Source organism: Octopus sinensis, linkage group LG4 (assembly GCF_006345805.1).
Source record: "Octopus sinensis linkage group LG4, ASM634580v1, whole genome shotgun sequence".
NCBI classification, from domain to species: Eukaryota; Metazoa; Mollusca; class Cephalopoda; order Octopoda; family Octopodidae; genus Octopus; species Octopus sinensis.
In genome coordinates, this window is record NC_043000.1 from 21778070 (window position 1) to 21794843 (window position 16774).

The 16774-nt window shown below is 37.1% G+C and overlaps 1 protein-coding gene across 1 annotated transcript in view; it reads left to right on the plus strand.

Moving 5' to 3' along the window:
• The window catches only part of LOC115210847 (beta-1,2-xylosyltransferase RCN11-like), a 33300-nt gene extending 23734 nt beyond the window's left edge, over positions 1 to 9566 (plus strand). Inside the window, exons 3-4 of the mRNA XM_036501887.1 lie at positions 903 to 2559; positions 8637 to 9566. Coding sequence (XP_036357780.1) covers positions 925 to 2337 — 1413 coding nt within the window. The 5' untranslated portion in view covers positions 903 to 924 and the 3' untranslated portion in view covers positions 2338 to 2559; positions 8637 to 9566. The remainder of the gene's footprint in view (positions 1 to 902; positions 2560 to 8636) is intronic.
• The last annotated feature ends 7208 nt before the right edge of the window (positions 9567 to 16774 follow it).

A 16774-nucleotide genomic window follows, 5' to 3' on the forward strand; every position in this document is an offset into this window, starting at 1 on the left:
ACCTATTGTTTGAGTTTTAAGGTTCAATTTTTGATATTTTTAGTATTATTTTTTGATTTTATTTTATGTCTTACTTGTTTCAGTCAATAGTCTGTGGCCATGCTGGAGCACTGCCTTGAATTTTTGATCAAATGAATTGACCCTAATACTTATTTTTTAAGCCTATTATTTATTCTATTGGTCTCTTTTACCAAACTGCTAAGTTACAGGGATGCAAACACCCCAACAACAGTTGTCAAGTGGTGGGGTGGGGAAAAACACAGGCAGAAGGTGGGGGTGGAGAGACAAACACAGACAGAAGGCAGTGGGGCAACAAACAGAGACATTGATATACATACACATATATGATGGGCTTCTTTCAATTTCCATCTACCAAATCTACTCACAAGGTTTTTGGTCAGCTTGAGGCTATGGTACAAAACACTTGGCCAAGGTGCCACACAGTGGGACTGAACCCAGAACCATGTGGCTGGGAAGCAAGCTTCTTAACATACAGCTACACCTGTTGCATAATTCTTTTTTTTTTTTTTTTGCAGGTGATTCTATTCCTGTTTTAAGCTTATATACTACATTCAGTCACATCAATATATTGCTTATTTAATCTTCTCAGATTGGGAATGATTTGGAAAGTTTTTTTCTTTTTTTTTTCCTTGTAAACCACTCCTACAAGAGCCAGACTTCGATTATATTCTATTACTATATTTATATTCTATTCCATTGAGCTATTTATGATTAATTACCAATATATTATCTACTTAGTATGTTTAAGTGGTTGGTAAGTGTGTTTGCTTAATGAATAGAATAATAAAAATTGACTTATAAGTATTGTTGCTTCTCTTAATCTCTTTATATATTTACAATTTAATTTTCTTTATCTTTTCTTTTCTTTTTTTTCATTTCAGTGATCCAAGTGAGAGAATTCTAATGAAATTGTTCCACAAATATTCTCAGGTGTTATGTTTTGGCATTGCTGCAAAACACTTTGGACGCAAACATCATAACCTTGCAGGTGTTCTGTTTCTTTTCTTCGTACTATGGCTTCTGTTACAGGTAAATGTGACATCAATTGTAGATTTTGCAAGGAAATCTCAATATTCTGGACAAAACAAAGGTTTTGGTTATGATGGCAATGGAGATGCTATCTTGTCTCTGCTAAAACAAAATGTATCTGCATGTGACGGCTCTTTTGTTGGCTATGGAAATGAGTTAGCATTTTTCAAAAATATTGTTTTGAACCCTTTTAAAAATGCTGAATTTGTTCAGGAAACCGCTGACAAACAGTGGACAGCACCAAAAAAAATAGTTTTTTCTGATGGCTATTTCTCTGTAAAATGTAAAAAAAAGCCATCATATGAATTTAGAGGAAATAACCATCTCAACAAATGGTTTTCTGTTACTCGTTTTCAGCCAGACATTAGTAAAACTGCAAAGATAGAACCACGTCTTACAATAGCTGTTGAACGTTATGAATATGCAAATCTTTTTCATTCCATGACTGATTTTTACAATGCCTTTTTAATGATGAAGATTTTCAATAGTACACCTGCTGAAACAAATATTTTACTTCTTGATTACCATCCTAAAGGTCTACTTTATAGCATATGGGACCAGTTGTTTAACAATGTTATCTTCGCTAAAGACATCAAGGAACCTACTACATATAACAATCTAGTTTGGAGTATTATGGGCTACAACAGTCCTCTTTATCCTTGTGGAAAAACACCAATATTATCTCAAATAGCCTTTAGTATACTGAATGACTGGACACCCTTATGGATGTACACAAATTCATTAATCTCATATTTGTCTCATTTTAAAAAATTCTTTCTTGGACAGTACCATATTCGAGACTATAAGAATCTGAACTGTCAAAACCTTTCGGTTTTATTTATATGGCGCCGGGACTATATTTCACATATATATAATCCTTCAGGGCTCATTACTAGAAAAATAAAAAATGAAAATGAACTATCAGTAAAGATTCAGAATCTTCTCAAAGGACATCTTGTAAGAGGGGTACAGCTTGATAAACTCCCTGTTAAGGAGCAACTTTCTTTAATTTCCACAACTGATATTTTGATTGGCATGCACGGTGCTGCTTTATCTTTTAGCCTTTTTTTGCCAGACCATGCTGCTCTTTTGGAACTCTATCCCCGCTACTGGCCAACAACCAATCTTCATTTCCGCAGCATGGCACATTGGCGGAACCTTACATATCTTAGTTGGCAAAATGTTGATTACCTGTATGAAAAAAAATATTATTACACTTATATTCCACCTGTTGTTCTTGGCAAAATGGTCAAAGAAGCCCAAAATAAACTATGTCCTCATTTATAACAGTCATTTGACATCATCTAAATAGTTTGTACAATGAAAGATCTCAAATTCAGAATGATGCACAAGACTTATCATCAGTGTTTAACGTTCGCCTCCCATGCTAGCATGGGTGGGACAGTTTCACAAGAGCCAGCCAGGCCAAAGCCTGCACCAGACTTCTGTGACTGTTTTGGCAGGATTTTTACAGCTGGATGCCCTTTTTAATACCAACCACTCAGCAGAGTGGACTTAGTGCTTTTTATGTGGCATTGAGTCATGAACTTGCCAACAATTAATTAATTCTTTTTTTTTTCCAAACATATCAAAATATGTATTCAATTATGTTTTTACCATTATATTTCATTGTATGAGTATGAGTGTGTGTATGTGTGTGTGTGTGTGTGTGCATGCATATGTGTGCGAGCAATAAGCTCTTAAGAAACTAGTATGATAATCTAGTTTCAATCTGCGCTCAGAATCATTTCAATTTACTTCAACAGGAATCACACTGCTGGAAAAAAATACCTGTGTTTTCAATCATATACTTTTATGTTCCATGTTCAAATCCCACTGAGTCAAGTTTGCCTTTTATTCTTCAGGGATCAATAACATAAGTAAAAGGCAAGTGCAGGAATTATCCCACTCCAATGTATACTACCTCTCCCCTACAAAAATATGTAGCCTTCTGCTGCAGTTAGATATTATTATTGTTATTATTATTATTATTATTATTATTATTAGTATTATTATTATCATTATTATTATTATTATTATTATTATTATTCAGTAGTTTTATTTTTATAGTGTGCTTTCACTTCACTACCAAGCACAGCTCTGTGTCTTGGGTATGTGCTGTGATTTGTTATCATTATTATTGTTGTTGTTGTTGTTATTATTATTATTATTTATTAGTCAATTTGACTCAGGTTTGTTTGTATTCTTTGTAGAATTTACGACTTGTGAACTTAAATATCCACAAGCATTCAATAATCTTTCAAGTGCTCAAAACCCTTCTGACGATCTTTCCTACCCCTAAGAAGTAAACTTTCTGCAGAAGCTCTTCAGGACATTCTATTCCAATCTCTTTCAACCAGTTCTCTATATCTTTACTCACAATCCTTAGTGTTCCACTTATAACAGGCACAACCTTTTCAATTTTCCTATTCTAATTATTATTATTAGCTGTGTAGTGTTATTATTATTATTATTAAGGCATTGTTAATATGCCAGACAGAACTGTTAGCATGCCAAGCAAAATGCTTAACAGCATTTTGTTTGTCTTTATGTTCTGAGTTCAAATTCTGCTAAGGTCAATTTTACTTTTCATCCTTCTAGGGTCGATAAAATAAGTACCAGTTGATCACTGGGGTCGATCTAATCAACTTATCCCCTGCCCCAAACTTGCTGGCCAAAATCTGAAATCATTATGTGGCTGTGTGGTTTGAAGTTTACTTCCCAACCATATGGTTCTGGGTTCAGTCCCACTGTGTGGTACCTTGGGCAAGTGTCTTCTTCTATAGCCTCAGGCCAACCAAAGCCTTGTAAGTGGATTTTGGTAGACAGAAATGGAAAGAAGCTTGTCGTGTATATATATATATATACATGTTTGAAAATATAACCATGAAACATGTGTAGTCTATTTACTAATTATGTACTATATATTTATTATTTTGTACTTTATTTAGTTCTAAGTAAATGTTTTATCATATCTTTAATTTTTTTCTATATGGTATGATTTAAGTATATCATTGTTGAATTGCTACATGGTGGTTCTTCTCTAATTTATATACATGTATTATATATACATACATATATATATATATATATATATATATATGTTTGTGTGTCTGTGTTTGTCCCCCACTCCATCACTTGACAACCGGTGTTTGTGTGTTGACATCCCCCGTAATTTCATGGTTCAGCAAAAGAGACTGATAGAATAAGTACCAGGCTTACAAAGAATAAGACCCGGGCCGACTTGTTCGACTAAAGGCAGTACTCTGGCATGGTCGCAGTCATATGACTGAAACAAGTAAAAGAATAAAAGAATTATTATTATTATTATTCCTTGCTATGGAAAGATCTCTGCTAGAAGTATTGTCTGAGGGCACATTCAAAATGAGATAATTCTAGAGCACAGTAGAATAAACAATGGGATCATAGAATACCAAAAGCAGAAATTCGCCTGGGCCAGACATGTCACAAGGTTCACAGTCAGCAGGTGGACCCATGCAGTTGCCGAATTGCCACCAAGAGACTGGAAAAAGTCACTTGGAAGGCCTCCATGATGACAGGAAGATGATTTGGTCAGGCAATTAGGACCATGATGGAAAAGAATGGTGCAATCAAGACAGGATTGGAAGTGCATTGTGACCAGCGGTGTATAACAACATCTGATGGTCTGGTCAATACTGTGATTATTCCTTAGAGCATTGGACAGAATACCTAGTAAGTCTTCTAGTTCATGACATTCTGAGTTCAAATGTTACTGAGGTTAATTTTGCCTTTTATTCTTTCAGGGTCAATAAAATATAATCAATTAATTCCCTCCCCACAAAATTGCTGGCTTTGTGCCAATAGTAGAAAGACAAGCTGCAAGCTGGCAGAATTGTTAGCATGCCAGACAAAATGTTTGGTAGCTGAATTGAAATTTCACCAAGGTTGACTTTGCCTTTCATCCTTTCAAGGTCGATGAAATATGAAATAAGTACCAGTTGACTACTGGGGTTGATGTAATCGACTAGCCACCCTCCCACAAATTCCAAGCCTTGTGCCTATAGAAGAAAGGAATCATTATTACCATTATTATTATTATTATTATTATTATTATTATTATTATTATTACTATTATTATTAGGCAGTGAGTTGGCAGAATCATTAGCACACTGAATGAAATGCTTAGCAGTATTTCACCTGTTGCTATGTTCTGAGTTCAAATTCCACCAAGGTCAATTTTGCCTTTCATCCTTTCGAGGTCGATGAAAAATTAAGTACCAGTTACGCACTGGGGTCAATATAATTGACTTAATCCGTTTGTCTGTCCTTGTTTGTTCTCTCTGTGTTTAGCCCCTTGTGGGTAGTAAAGAAATAGGTATTTCTCTGTCTTCATGTTCTGAGTTCAAATGCCGCCGGGGCCAACTTTGCCTTTCATCCTTGCAGGGGTCAATAAATTAGGTACCAGTTATGCACTGGAGTCGATGTAATCGACTCATCCCCTTTCCCCAAATTTTGGGCCTTGTGCCTAGAGTAGAAAGGATTAAAGCGGCGAGCTGGCAGAAATGTTAGCACGCGGGGCGAAATGCTTAGCCGTATTTCATCCCTCTTTATGTTCTGAGTTCATATTCCATAACAGTTGACTTTGCCTTTCATTCTTTTGGGGTTGATAAATTAAGTACCAGTTGCCTACTGGAATCAATCTAATTGACTGGCTCTCTCCCCAAAAATTTTGGGCCATTTGCCTAGAGTAGAAAAAACGTTTGATGAGTACCAGAATCACTTGAATGTCAGACACCTTGCCATGCAATATTTCATCACATCCTTCTACATGATAAGTTCAAATCCTGCCATTTAATCTTTAATCCATCCAGGGCCAATAGGCCAATAGAATAATCTTCTACTTAACTAATTCCTTACCTAATTTTTATAGGTGCGGACATGTCTGTGTGGTAAGAAGTTTGCTTCCCAACCACATAGTTTCAGGTTCAATCCTACTGCATGGCACCTTGGGTAGATATCTCCTATCTTGGGTTCAGGGTGACCAAAGCCTTGGGGGCGGATTTGGTAGATAGGAACTGAAAGAAACCCATCATGTGTGTGTGTGTGTATATGTCCTTGTATCATTCCTCCTCCCCTGCCAACTACTCAACAACTGGTATTGGTGTGTTTATGTTCTCATAACTTAACAGTTCAGCAAAAGAGACAAATAAAATAAGTATTGGGGTAGATTCATTCAGCTAAAAATTCTTTAAAGCAGTATCCCAACATGGCCGCAGTCTAATGACTAAACAAATAGAAGATATAAGATTAAACACTGAGATAAATTCAATTGATCCTTCCCTTACCTTCCATAATTTTGACCCTATTTTTTATCTTCCATTGACTCATTCACGTCAATCATTTTGTGAGCTATCGGCTCCCTACTTTCCTTACTTGCTTTTCTTTGTTTTTCAAGTGGTGACTTTCCCTTTCATTCTTTCAGAGCCAATAAAATACAAACCAGTCAAGTACTGGAGCTGAGACAATCAACTACATCATCCTCCAGAATGTATGAACTGTGCCTAGATTTAGAGATTATTATGGCTCTTTACTTCTTGAGTTCAAATCCCACTTGGGTGAACCTTGCCGTTTATTCTTTAAAGTTTGATGAAATAAGATACTTGTGAGGCTGACTACATCTTCATTCTGTCCAAATATAGTTTGGGCCTTGTACCAACGTAAAAAAACATTGTTGTTTGATGAAAACTGACGACTTTTTTTGCTGGATGTGATGGAAAGTGTTGACTGTCCACAACCAGTAGACTAAGGTGACATTTGTTTACTGCTCATGCTTCAAAAACTCTGTGGAGGACTCTTGCAGTTTCAAGCAATGGTGATTTTTGTAGGTGTTCTGTCTTCATATTTGTACCAAACTTTTTCAGTCATGTTGGCAGCTGAGTGTTGATACTTCCAACTGAGGTCGACTTTGCCATTCATCCTTTCAGGGTCGATAAATTAAGTACCAGTGAAACACTGGGATCAATGTAATCGCCTCGTCCCCTCCCATGAAATTCGAGGCCTTGTTCCTCCAGTAGAAAGGATTATTATTATTATTTCTACTACTACTGCTACTACTACTACTACTACTGAATTATCTGAGTGTGAGAATACTGAACTGGTATAATTTCTTTTTAAGAGCATGCTATGCCCAACTGCCTCAAGTCTCAAACACTCTTCTTACAATCCTTACTGAAATGCCTCCTTTCACGGCAGCTCCATGTACTACTATGTTTGAGTTATAACTTATCTAACCATGCTTTGAGATTAGTAGTTACCATTCCAAGTGTGCCTGCCACCACCTTGTCACTGACTACTACCATTGTTTTTACCACCATCGCCATCAATGTTGGCAATCATCTTCTCCACTGCCAACTTACAGCCAGCCTTCCACCACCATCCCCCACTGTGACCTCTCTATGGCCACCAACAACACCATCTTTTGGAGAACTGCTGCTGCTATCACTGTCAGTAGCAGGATACCTACATTTTACCATCTAGTTTTGATGCATAAACAGAGACCTAATCTCCACTTCAGTTCCTTGTCCCCAGCATTTTACAAAATCTCATAGCTCCTCCTCAGAATCCTGAGGCCCCTACTATCATCATGCCCAGATAAGGTCATTTAATGGTTACACTAACTCAAGACTGACACCCTTAGATGCAACAGATACATTTTCAGCCTGAACATGGTCTCACTATGCTCCTCAGTACCTACCCTTCTCACAGTTGACCTGTTGATAAAATGCATCACCTCTTTGGATTTACACTGTTTTGGCCTTACTACTTCCAATAGCCTTCAGCTATTGTCAGTCATAGTTGCTAAAACACACTTTTATTTCCTCAGCCCAATATACAAACAGTGTATCAGCCTGTCTATTTGCTATTACTTAGACTGGTTTAGAATGCAGAGCACTCAGTACTTGTCACTCATTCTCCTTCTTCATCATGATGACATCCTCATGTCCACTCTCTCTCAAGAGGATGTCTCGCCAATACTGGAGACCTTTAATAGCTTAGACCAACACAACAAATTCACCATTGAACACCCCTACAATGAGGGATCCCTAACCTTATTTGACTTTTCAATTGAGCATTATAGATGGGTAAAAATTGACACAGTGATCTACCATGAATCAGCCTGACCTAACCTCTTCATTCACTACAAGTTGACTCTCTCTCCCTCTCTCTCACTCGCTCATGCTCTCTCTCTCTCTCTCTCTCATTGCTAAGTTCAGTTACATACAAAATGAGATTGCTCATATTCATAACAGATGCAGTGATGGTGCTAGCCAGGACAATGAGGATCACACAGTTCAAGATTCTTGGAATCAACAAGTACCCAGCATTCATTAAAAACACCCTGCATGGATACAAGCCAAATAAACATGGCAAGAGGAATCTCTCTAGCACCTGCTTCCTGAAATTTCTCCACTTTAACGAGAAGACCATCATTGCCATCTTTAAGGTCATTTGCAGGAAAGATCTGACAGTTTGCTAGCCCACTTGGGACCATCCCTGCATTGACACCAGTCAATGAAGAGATCTCATGTGGAACGACAACCAAGCATGCTTAATAAACTGTCATATCAGCAACACAAGCAAGCGTCTGCAAGCATGTGTAGTTTACCAGATACGGTGTCCCAAATGCAGCATCTATTGCATCAGCAGTACGGTTCAACCCTACACATCCAACTGAAGGAAAACCTGGCAATAAATGTATCTCATTTCTGCAAGCACATACTTAAATGTGGCAACAGTATCAACTGGTCACAGAGAGGAATATAGGAATTCTCCATATCAAAGAATCCTTGTTGGGCCAGTGGCACCTTCCACTACAATGATGATTGATACTGTTGCCTACAGTTATCCTGTGTGCCACCATGACAACCCACCACCATTGCCTGTCATGACAAGGATTATTGCGGCTACCTACCACCACCTTGTCACCAACTACTACAAGGACATGTACCACCACTGCCAACAACATCACCGTTGACAATTACCTTCCCCTCTACAGCCATCCATCCACTACCACCCTTACTGTGGCCACCAGCAACACCATATTTTGGGAAACTGTTGCTGCTATCACAGTCACAAGACTCAACAGGGCTACTGCCCATTTGGCTATCCATATGACGGAATTTTTACGTTCTGAGTTCAAATTCTGCCGAGGTCAACTTAGCCTTTCATCTTTTTGCAGTCGATAAATTAAGTACCAGTTGCATACTGGAGTCGATCTAATTGACTGGAACCCTCCCCAAAAATTTTGGGCCTTGTGCTTAAAGTAGAAAAGAATATTCTTCTATTAATGGACCTTTGTGCTTGAAATATATAAAGATTTTCCAACTTCTTTCTTTGCATTGTAAAAAGCTCTCTGCTTTTTTATCTTTTATTACACTATTACTAATTATTATTACCATCATCTTTCAGGGTCGATAAGTTAAGTACCAGTGAAACACTGGGTCGATGTAATTGACTAGTCCCCTCCCATCAAATTTCAGGCCTTGCACCCTTAGTAGAAAGGATTATTTTCATCATCTTCATCATGAAAAACCTCATCTCTATTTTGCTGGGTATGATGGAAACTGTCAGCTGTCCACAACCAGCAGACTAACGTAAAGACAGACAAAATATTGCTAAGCATATCACCCAGCGTGTTAACATTTCTGACAGCTCATCGCCTCTTTCCACATTAAGTACTGAGCATTTTGTAGTCCCAAATTCCATACCGATGTCCCTACCACACTTCTGGACTGTTTTTGGTTAAGGAATCTATCTGTTTTTCAGATTTCCCAAACAATTTCAGGTCATCCATAAACCGAAGATGGTTCAATGATGGGCCTTTCTTCCCACATCAGTAACCCATCTTAACTTTCCTAAGTGTCATTGTTATGAGTATTAGCACTAATACAAAAAGTAGTGGAGAAAACGAGTGTACTTTTGGAAGATTCCTCTTTTAATATTATCTTCGCCAAGGAATACACTACTTGAGTACAATTTGGTTTTCTACTCTTTCATGTTATGCATCAGAAAATTTGTGATGTCAGTAACACCAAACATCTGCAGGCATTCAACGATCCAAGAAAGAGACATCATATCATATGCCTTATTATTATTATTATTATTACTATTATTATCATCATCATCATCATCATCCTTCTTTATTGTTGTTCTGGCAATATTTAGATTATTTTATTACAAGCTGCATCCAGCAGTTATTTAGTACAGTTTCTTATGTTCTCGCTATGCAAAGCAAACAATCTCTCTAGACGTGAGTACTTTACCTCAATATGCAGCACCTTCAGCCATCCATTTAAACTTCTTACCACAGTTCCTGAAGCTCCTATTACAACCAGGATGACAACAACTTTACAGCAATTCTAAATTCTGTTATTTTAGTTCCCAGTGTCAAGTATTTGTAGAAATGGCAAAGTGCTAAACCAAATATTTTTGTGGGGTTTGGTTACATTTCTTTGAGTTCAGATGTCCCCATTTGTTGTTTTTCAACCCTATGAGCATGATAAAATGAGTAAATGAGTACCTGTGATATACTAGTACCAATTCCTTTGATCTTTTTTTTTTTAATTGTTCTAACACTATTTTCCTTTCAAAATGTTTTTTCTCTTCTCACAGAAAATTCCCAAACTCCTTGTTGCTTGGATTATTTGAGAAATAATAGATATATCAGAGAGATAAATTATAATAATAATAATCCTTTCTACTATAGACACAAGGCCTGAAATTTATGGGGAAAGGGATAGTTGATTACATAGACCCCAGTGTGCAACTGGTACTTATTTTATCAACCTCGGCAGAGTTTGAACTCAGAATGTAAAGTTAGACAAAATTGTTAGCAGCATTTTGTCTGGTGTGCTAACAATTCTATCAGCAATAATAGTAATAAACATAACACATGTAGGGTACTTTTAACATTGTAAAAAATACCAAACCAAACATGCTCAAAGCACACAGAACTTTGTTCAGTAATGCAGTGAAAGCAGCCAATAAAAGTCACGGTACTCCGTCAGTTACGACAACGAGGGTTCCAGTTGATCTGATCAATGGAACAGCCTGCTTATGAAATTAACATTCAAGTGGCTGAGCACTCCACCGACACGTGTACCCTTGATGTAGTTCTTGAGGAGATCCAGCATGACACAGAGTGTGACAAGGCTGGCCCCAGAAATACAAGTACAACAGAAACAGAAAGAAAGAGTCAGAGAAAGTTGTGGTGAAAGAATGCAGCAGGGTTCGCCGCCACTCCCTGCCAGAGCCTCATGGAACTTTAGGTGTTTTTCGCTCAATAAACACCCACAACACCTGGTCTGAGAATTGGAACCGCAATCCTACAACTGCAAGTCTGCTGCCCTAACCAATGGGCCATTGTGCCTCCACATTCAATAAAAATAAGACAGCTAAATCGTAATAATAATAATCCTTTCTACTATAGGCACAAGGCCTGGATGTTGTGGGAGGGGGCCAGTCAATTGCATCGATCCCACTGTACAACTGGTACTTATTTCATCGACCCTGAAAGGATGAAAGACAAAGCCGACCTCAGTGGAATTTGAACTCAGAATGTAAGGACGGACAAAACGTTGCGAAGAATTTTGCCTGGTGTGCTAATGATTCTGCCAGCTCGATTTCAAATTTTGGCACCAGGTCAACAATTTTGAGGGAAGGGACAAGTCTATTACATCAGCCCCCAGTACTTAACTGGTACTTATTTTAGTACCAGTTGAGTACAGAGGCTGATGTAATCTACCTACTCTTGCCCTTAAATTGTTGGCCTTGTGCCAAATAACACTAATAATAATAATTTCAATGTGTCTTTCTTCTATAGCTCAATAGCCTTGCACTAATGTAGAGAATCATCTTCATCGTCATTTCTCTCTGCTGTTGTTGTTGTTGTTATGACGATGATATTGTTGTTACATGGTATTGAAGTTATAACCATTTTGATTATGTTTCCTATCAGACCAAAATTCAAGGCCTAGGATGAAGAGCACTTGTTTATTCCATCTCCTATAGAAGTTCTTTTATGTTGTTCGTTCTGTTCTTACTTTGTATCCAGGACTCTCCACATAATTCTTGTTGAACCAAATAAATAGATATTCTACTTTTATATCTGTTCCCAGTTTAAGGTCCAGCTTTCCAAGACTTGCTCTTAAATCTTTTGTCACAGTTCTCAAGGCCCCGGTGATAACTGGCAGGATCAAGACTTTTAACTTCTCTATTCTCACAATCAAGTACAGTGGTTGATTTAAATCACTTACCTTGAAATATCAGGCCTTTTGTGCCTATGTTAGAAATTATTAAGTTGGAGAGGGCACTTGCCCTTGGTGTTCAGAGAAATCTTGGACAGTTGGGTTTCTCGATTATCCCTAGAGGTCTTCCTGTATCAGGAGGGCTACATCTCTATTATCCTTCCCTCCACCTTCTGTTTGCTAACCTTTGTATGCTATGTATATATATATCCCTTCTTTTTCAGTGTATACCATGTATACTTACTTTCTCCTTTTTTTTTATTATTTCATTATATGTAAACCCCACATTTTATGTCTTTGTATCATCACCCTCATCCTTCACCCTTGCTCTCTATCACAATCTCATACCACTTTCCTGTTATTTCAAGCCACACACTCAGTTAACATCCCAATACACATATCATCATCATCATCATAATCGTTCATCATCATCAACATCATAACATGCTTTATTAGTTAACAGGTGTGTTGCCCTGAAGTTTGTTGACAACAAGTCTCCTCAAATCTTACTTAGGATTCTTACTAAATACAAGGTTGCACCTTTCTGCAGGCCAACAATGTCTCAGTATTAATACCTTTCTGTTAGGTAGTAGTTTGGATGTTGCAACTGATGCACTAATTATTATTATTGCAAAATATCAAATATCCAGATTTTAGTAAAATGTGATATTTCCAGTATTAAAAGCATCCTGTTGAGAATTCAGTGCAAATCCACTGGACATGTTGTTTGAATGCAAGATGATAGCATTCTGAAAATTCTTTGTATGGCCAACAAGTAAAGAGATTCCATATTAAAGAAAGACCCAACTTTAGGTATAAGGGTAAGTTGAAACGATCAATAAAATCCCTACAGCTTTATTTAACATCTTGGGAAAGTTAGTCACCAATCTGAGTGACATAAAATGTGTCATGGTGACTCGCTCTGCAGGGTGTTTGTTGCTAGGAAACCATGCCAAAGCACACACAGAAGTCTGGTGCAGTCTTATGCTTGGCTAGCTCCTGTCAAACTGTCCAACCCATACCAGCATGGAAGGCCGGTGTTAAATGATGATGATGCATCTAAGAACACCAGAAAGAAAGTTTTTGTGATAATTGTCCTAGTTCTATGTTCTGAATTTAAATCCTGCCATGATTAACTTTGCCTTTCATCCTTCCAGAATTAGTAAAATAAAATACTCGTCAAGTACTTGCAATCCATTTCATCTGACTGGTCCTCTTTCCCTAAATTTGAAGCTTAGAAATTTTGACCATTGTGGCAAATGTATGACTCTAAGACCAGATACCTTGAGTATTTAGTTTTCACCCTATCTGATAAGTTCTCAGATAAGTTCTGAGTTGCCACCAGAGTTGACTTTGCTTTGAGGTCAATAATGCAAGTACCAAACATGTTCTGGGGTTGATTCTATGAAGTTTATCTCTCCCCTAAAATGTGTGGTTATGTACAAACATCAGAACTTGTTATTAATCATCATTATCATTTTAACCTCCACTTCTCCATGCTTGCATGAGTCAGATGAAATTTGTTGAGGCAGATTTTCTACAGCTGGATATACTTCCTGTCACTAACCTTCACCTGTTTCCAAGCAAAATGGTATTGCCCCCATGGCCCATATTATGTTTTACATAGAGAATTGGTAATGAGCAACATTGCTTGTATGATTGTGATGCTCGTTTGCATACTCTTGTATAGATACCACATGATGGATAGTGGTAAGAAGCCTTTTCTTCTCTGAAGACCCGCTGTTCAGCTCTCATCCATCACATGATGCTGAGGCAAAGGTACACACACATACACATTATTCTGTTCAAGTCAGTCTGTTGCTACTCTGAGTTTCACCTAGACAAGTTCAAGAGAATGACTTCACGGGAATATAATATCATTAATCTTTGCTATGGTTTTGTGTACTCTTTTTTCTGACAGCCAACAGTAATTGGATATGTGTGTGTGTGTGTATGAAGGTGTGTGGCCTAGTGGTTAAGGTTCTGCCCTCATGATCATTACATTGTGAGTTCAATTCCCAAACGGAGCAAAACACTTCATTTCACGTTACTCCAGTTCACTAACCTGTAAATCCGTAACCCTGTGACAGACTAGTCTTCTGATCAGGGTTAATGTTAGCCTACTCATCTAGCCAGTGGGGTGGCATCATTCGAAAGCTAAAACGATGCAAAGTGCATTGTAACCAGCGATGTATAACAACATCTGATAGTCTGGTCGATCATGTGATATATATATATATATATATATATATATATATACACACACACATGTGTGTGTGAGTGTGCAATAAGCATCTTTCAGTTTTAGTTTATTAAATCTACTAAAAAGGCTTTTGTTGGCCCAAGGTACCACACACTGAAATTGATCTCAAGAACCCAAGACTACATGGTTGGCAAGCAAACTTCTCGGCTACAACTGTTTGATTATATATACCAATCTCATAACTTGTTGTTTATCATTGCTGAATTTTTTTTTTGACCAAAACTATTTACACTGCCTCTCTTAGAATATAAGCAAGAATATTGAAATTCTTTAAAAAGATATACTAAATCCTATTAATATTCTCTATTGTTTTTATTTTTTATATTTTTACCCACTTGTTAAACTGAATCCCCACCCTGAAGAAAAAATCACCCTAACAAATAGTCTATACTCAAAATATCAATGACTATTTAAATAACTAAATTAAAATAAAATAAAAGCAAATTTATTTTGAACAAACAACTTATATTTGATATATAAAGTATATAAGTGGTTATTATTATTGCTGCGTCATTTTACTATTCTTCATTGTCTTCAGTATTAACATGTACGCTGTATGCTGATGTCATCCCCCACACTCTTCAAAATTGTGTTTCTTCAACTATTTTAGCTCAATAACAACTACATCAGATGTTTATCATTCTTCTATATTAATTTTTTTTTTCACTTCTTAACAATCATCATCATCGTTTAACGTCCGTTTTCCGCGCTAGCACGGGTTGAACGGTCCGACCGGGGGTCTGGGAAGCCAGGGGCTGCTCCAGGCTCCAGTCTAATCTGGCAGAGTTTCTACGGCTGGATGCCCTTCCTAACGCCAACCACTCCGCGAGTGTAGTGGGTGCTTTTTACGTGCCACCTGCACAGGTGCAGGAGGGATTCTGGCATCGGTCACGATCGGTTGGAGCTTTTAACGTGCCAGCGGCACGGAAGCCAGCCAAGGCGGCGCTGGCAACGTTCAGATGATCTTTTTATGTGCCACCGACACAGGAACCAGTCGGGGCGGCGCTGGCATCGGCCACGTTCGTCTGGTGCTTTTTATGTGATCTACCATATAATTTTTATTTCATGAAATATATCTTCCAAAAGACTTGGATTTATATGTTTTTGTAAGTTTGACTACTTGTCATGTTAACAGTATTTTAATTTCCCTAAATTACCAGTAAATTCCCTTTTTTTTTTGTTTTTAATCTAAAAGTACAAAAGAATTATTCCTTGGCCTATTAAATCAATTACTCTGGTTTTATTTTATATTATCCCAGTTAAAATTAAATATTATCAGTACCAGAAGATTTAAAACTCAGATCCTTAAAATAATTTACTAATATAACTCATGTTGATGACAGACCACTGAGCTACTATCTTCTCTAATAAGCTAATCATTATTTCAAGTGAACGATGCCGGATCATTGGTGAAACTATACACCATAAATTGCTTATTGTGGGAACAATATACTCAGTGGTCAAGATGAGATGAGTCACTTTCGTTTAGTTTTTAAAATTTAAAATATTTTGTTCATGCCATATCCCTTATCACCTTTAATTCAAAACTTTTATTCCAATACTCTTTAAGCATTGAAACCAACCATACCTGACTCAAATATTCTACCTGCTCTATGTTCAAACTAACAAGATCCAGCCTCTTATACTTACCCAGCAATGACATTCTAAAAATAAGTGATCATTTCATCAAAATTTCAAGAGTTAGGAGATAATGCATGATTAATTCAAACTTGACAGAGTAATCTGAATGCTCTGAACAGTTGTTTATCATATTCTAAAACAAGAACAAAATAAGATGTTCCTGAGCTTGGGTTTTGGGGAGATAAAATCTTGACTAAAACAAATTCTTCTGTATTAGAAAACATCCTTAGTGAGATTTATTCCAAATTTAAAATTCTAATTATAAGCACCTTTATATGTCATATTCCAGCCTTAATTATGAGTCACTAATCTATACATAACTTTATTGCTAACACCTAACAGCATGTAAATATAAATTTTTTTTGCCTTTTACTAAGCACCAGACATATGGCGCTAGAAACATTATTATATCTGTAGAAACCCACACTTCCTTTATTTCTGCTGAGATTTTTACTTGTTATTTTCACTATTTGGTTTATTCATTTCCTAGTATTTTTTTTTAATCTGTGTGAATTTACACAGTACAACGAAC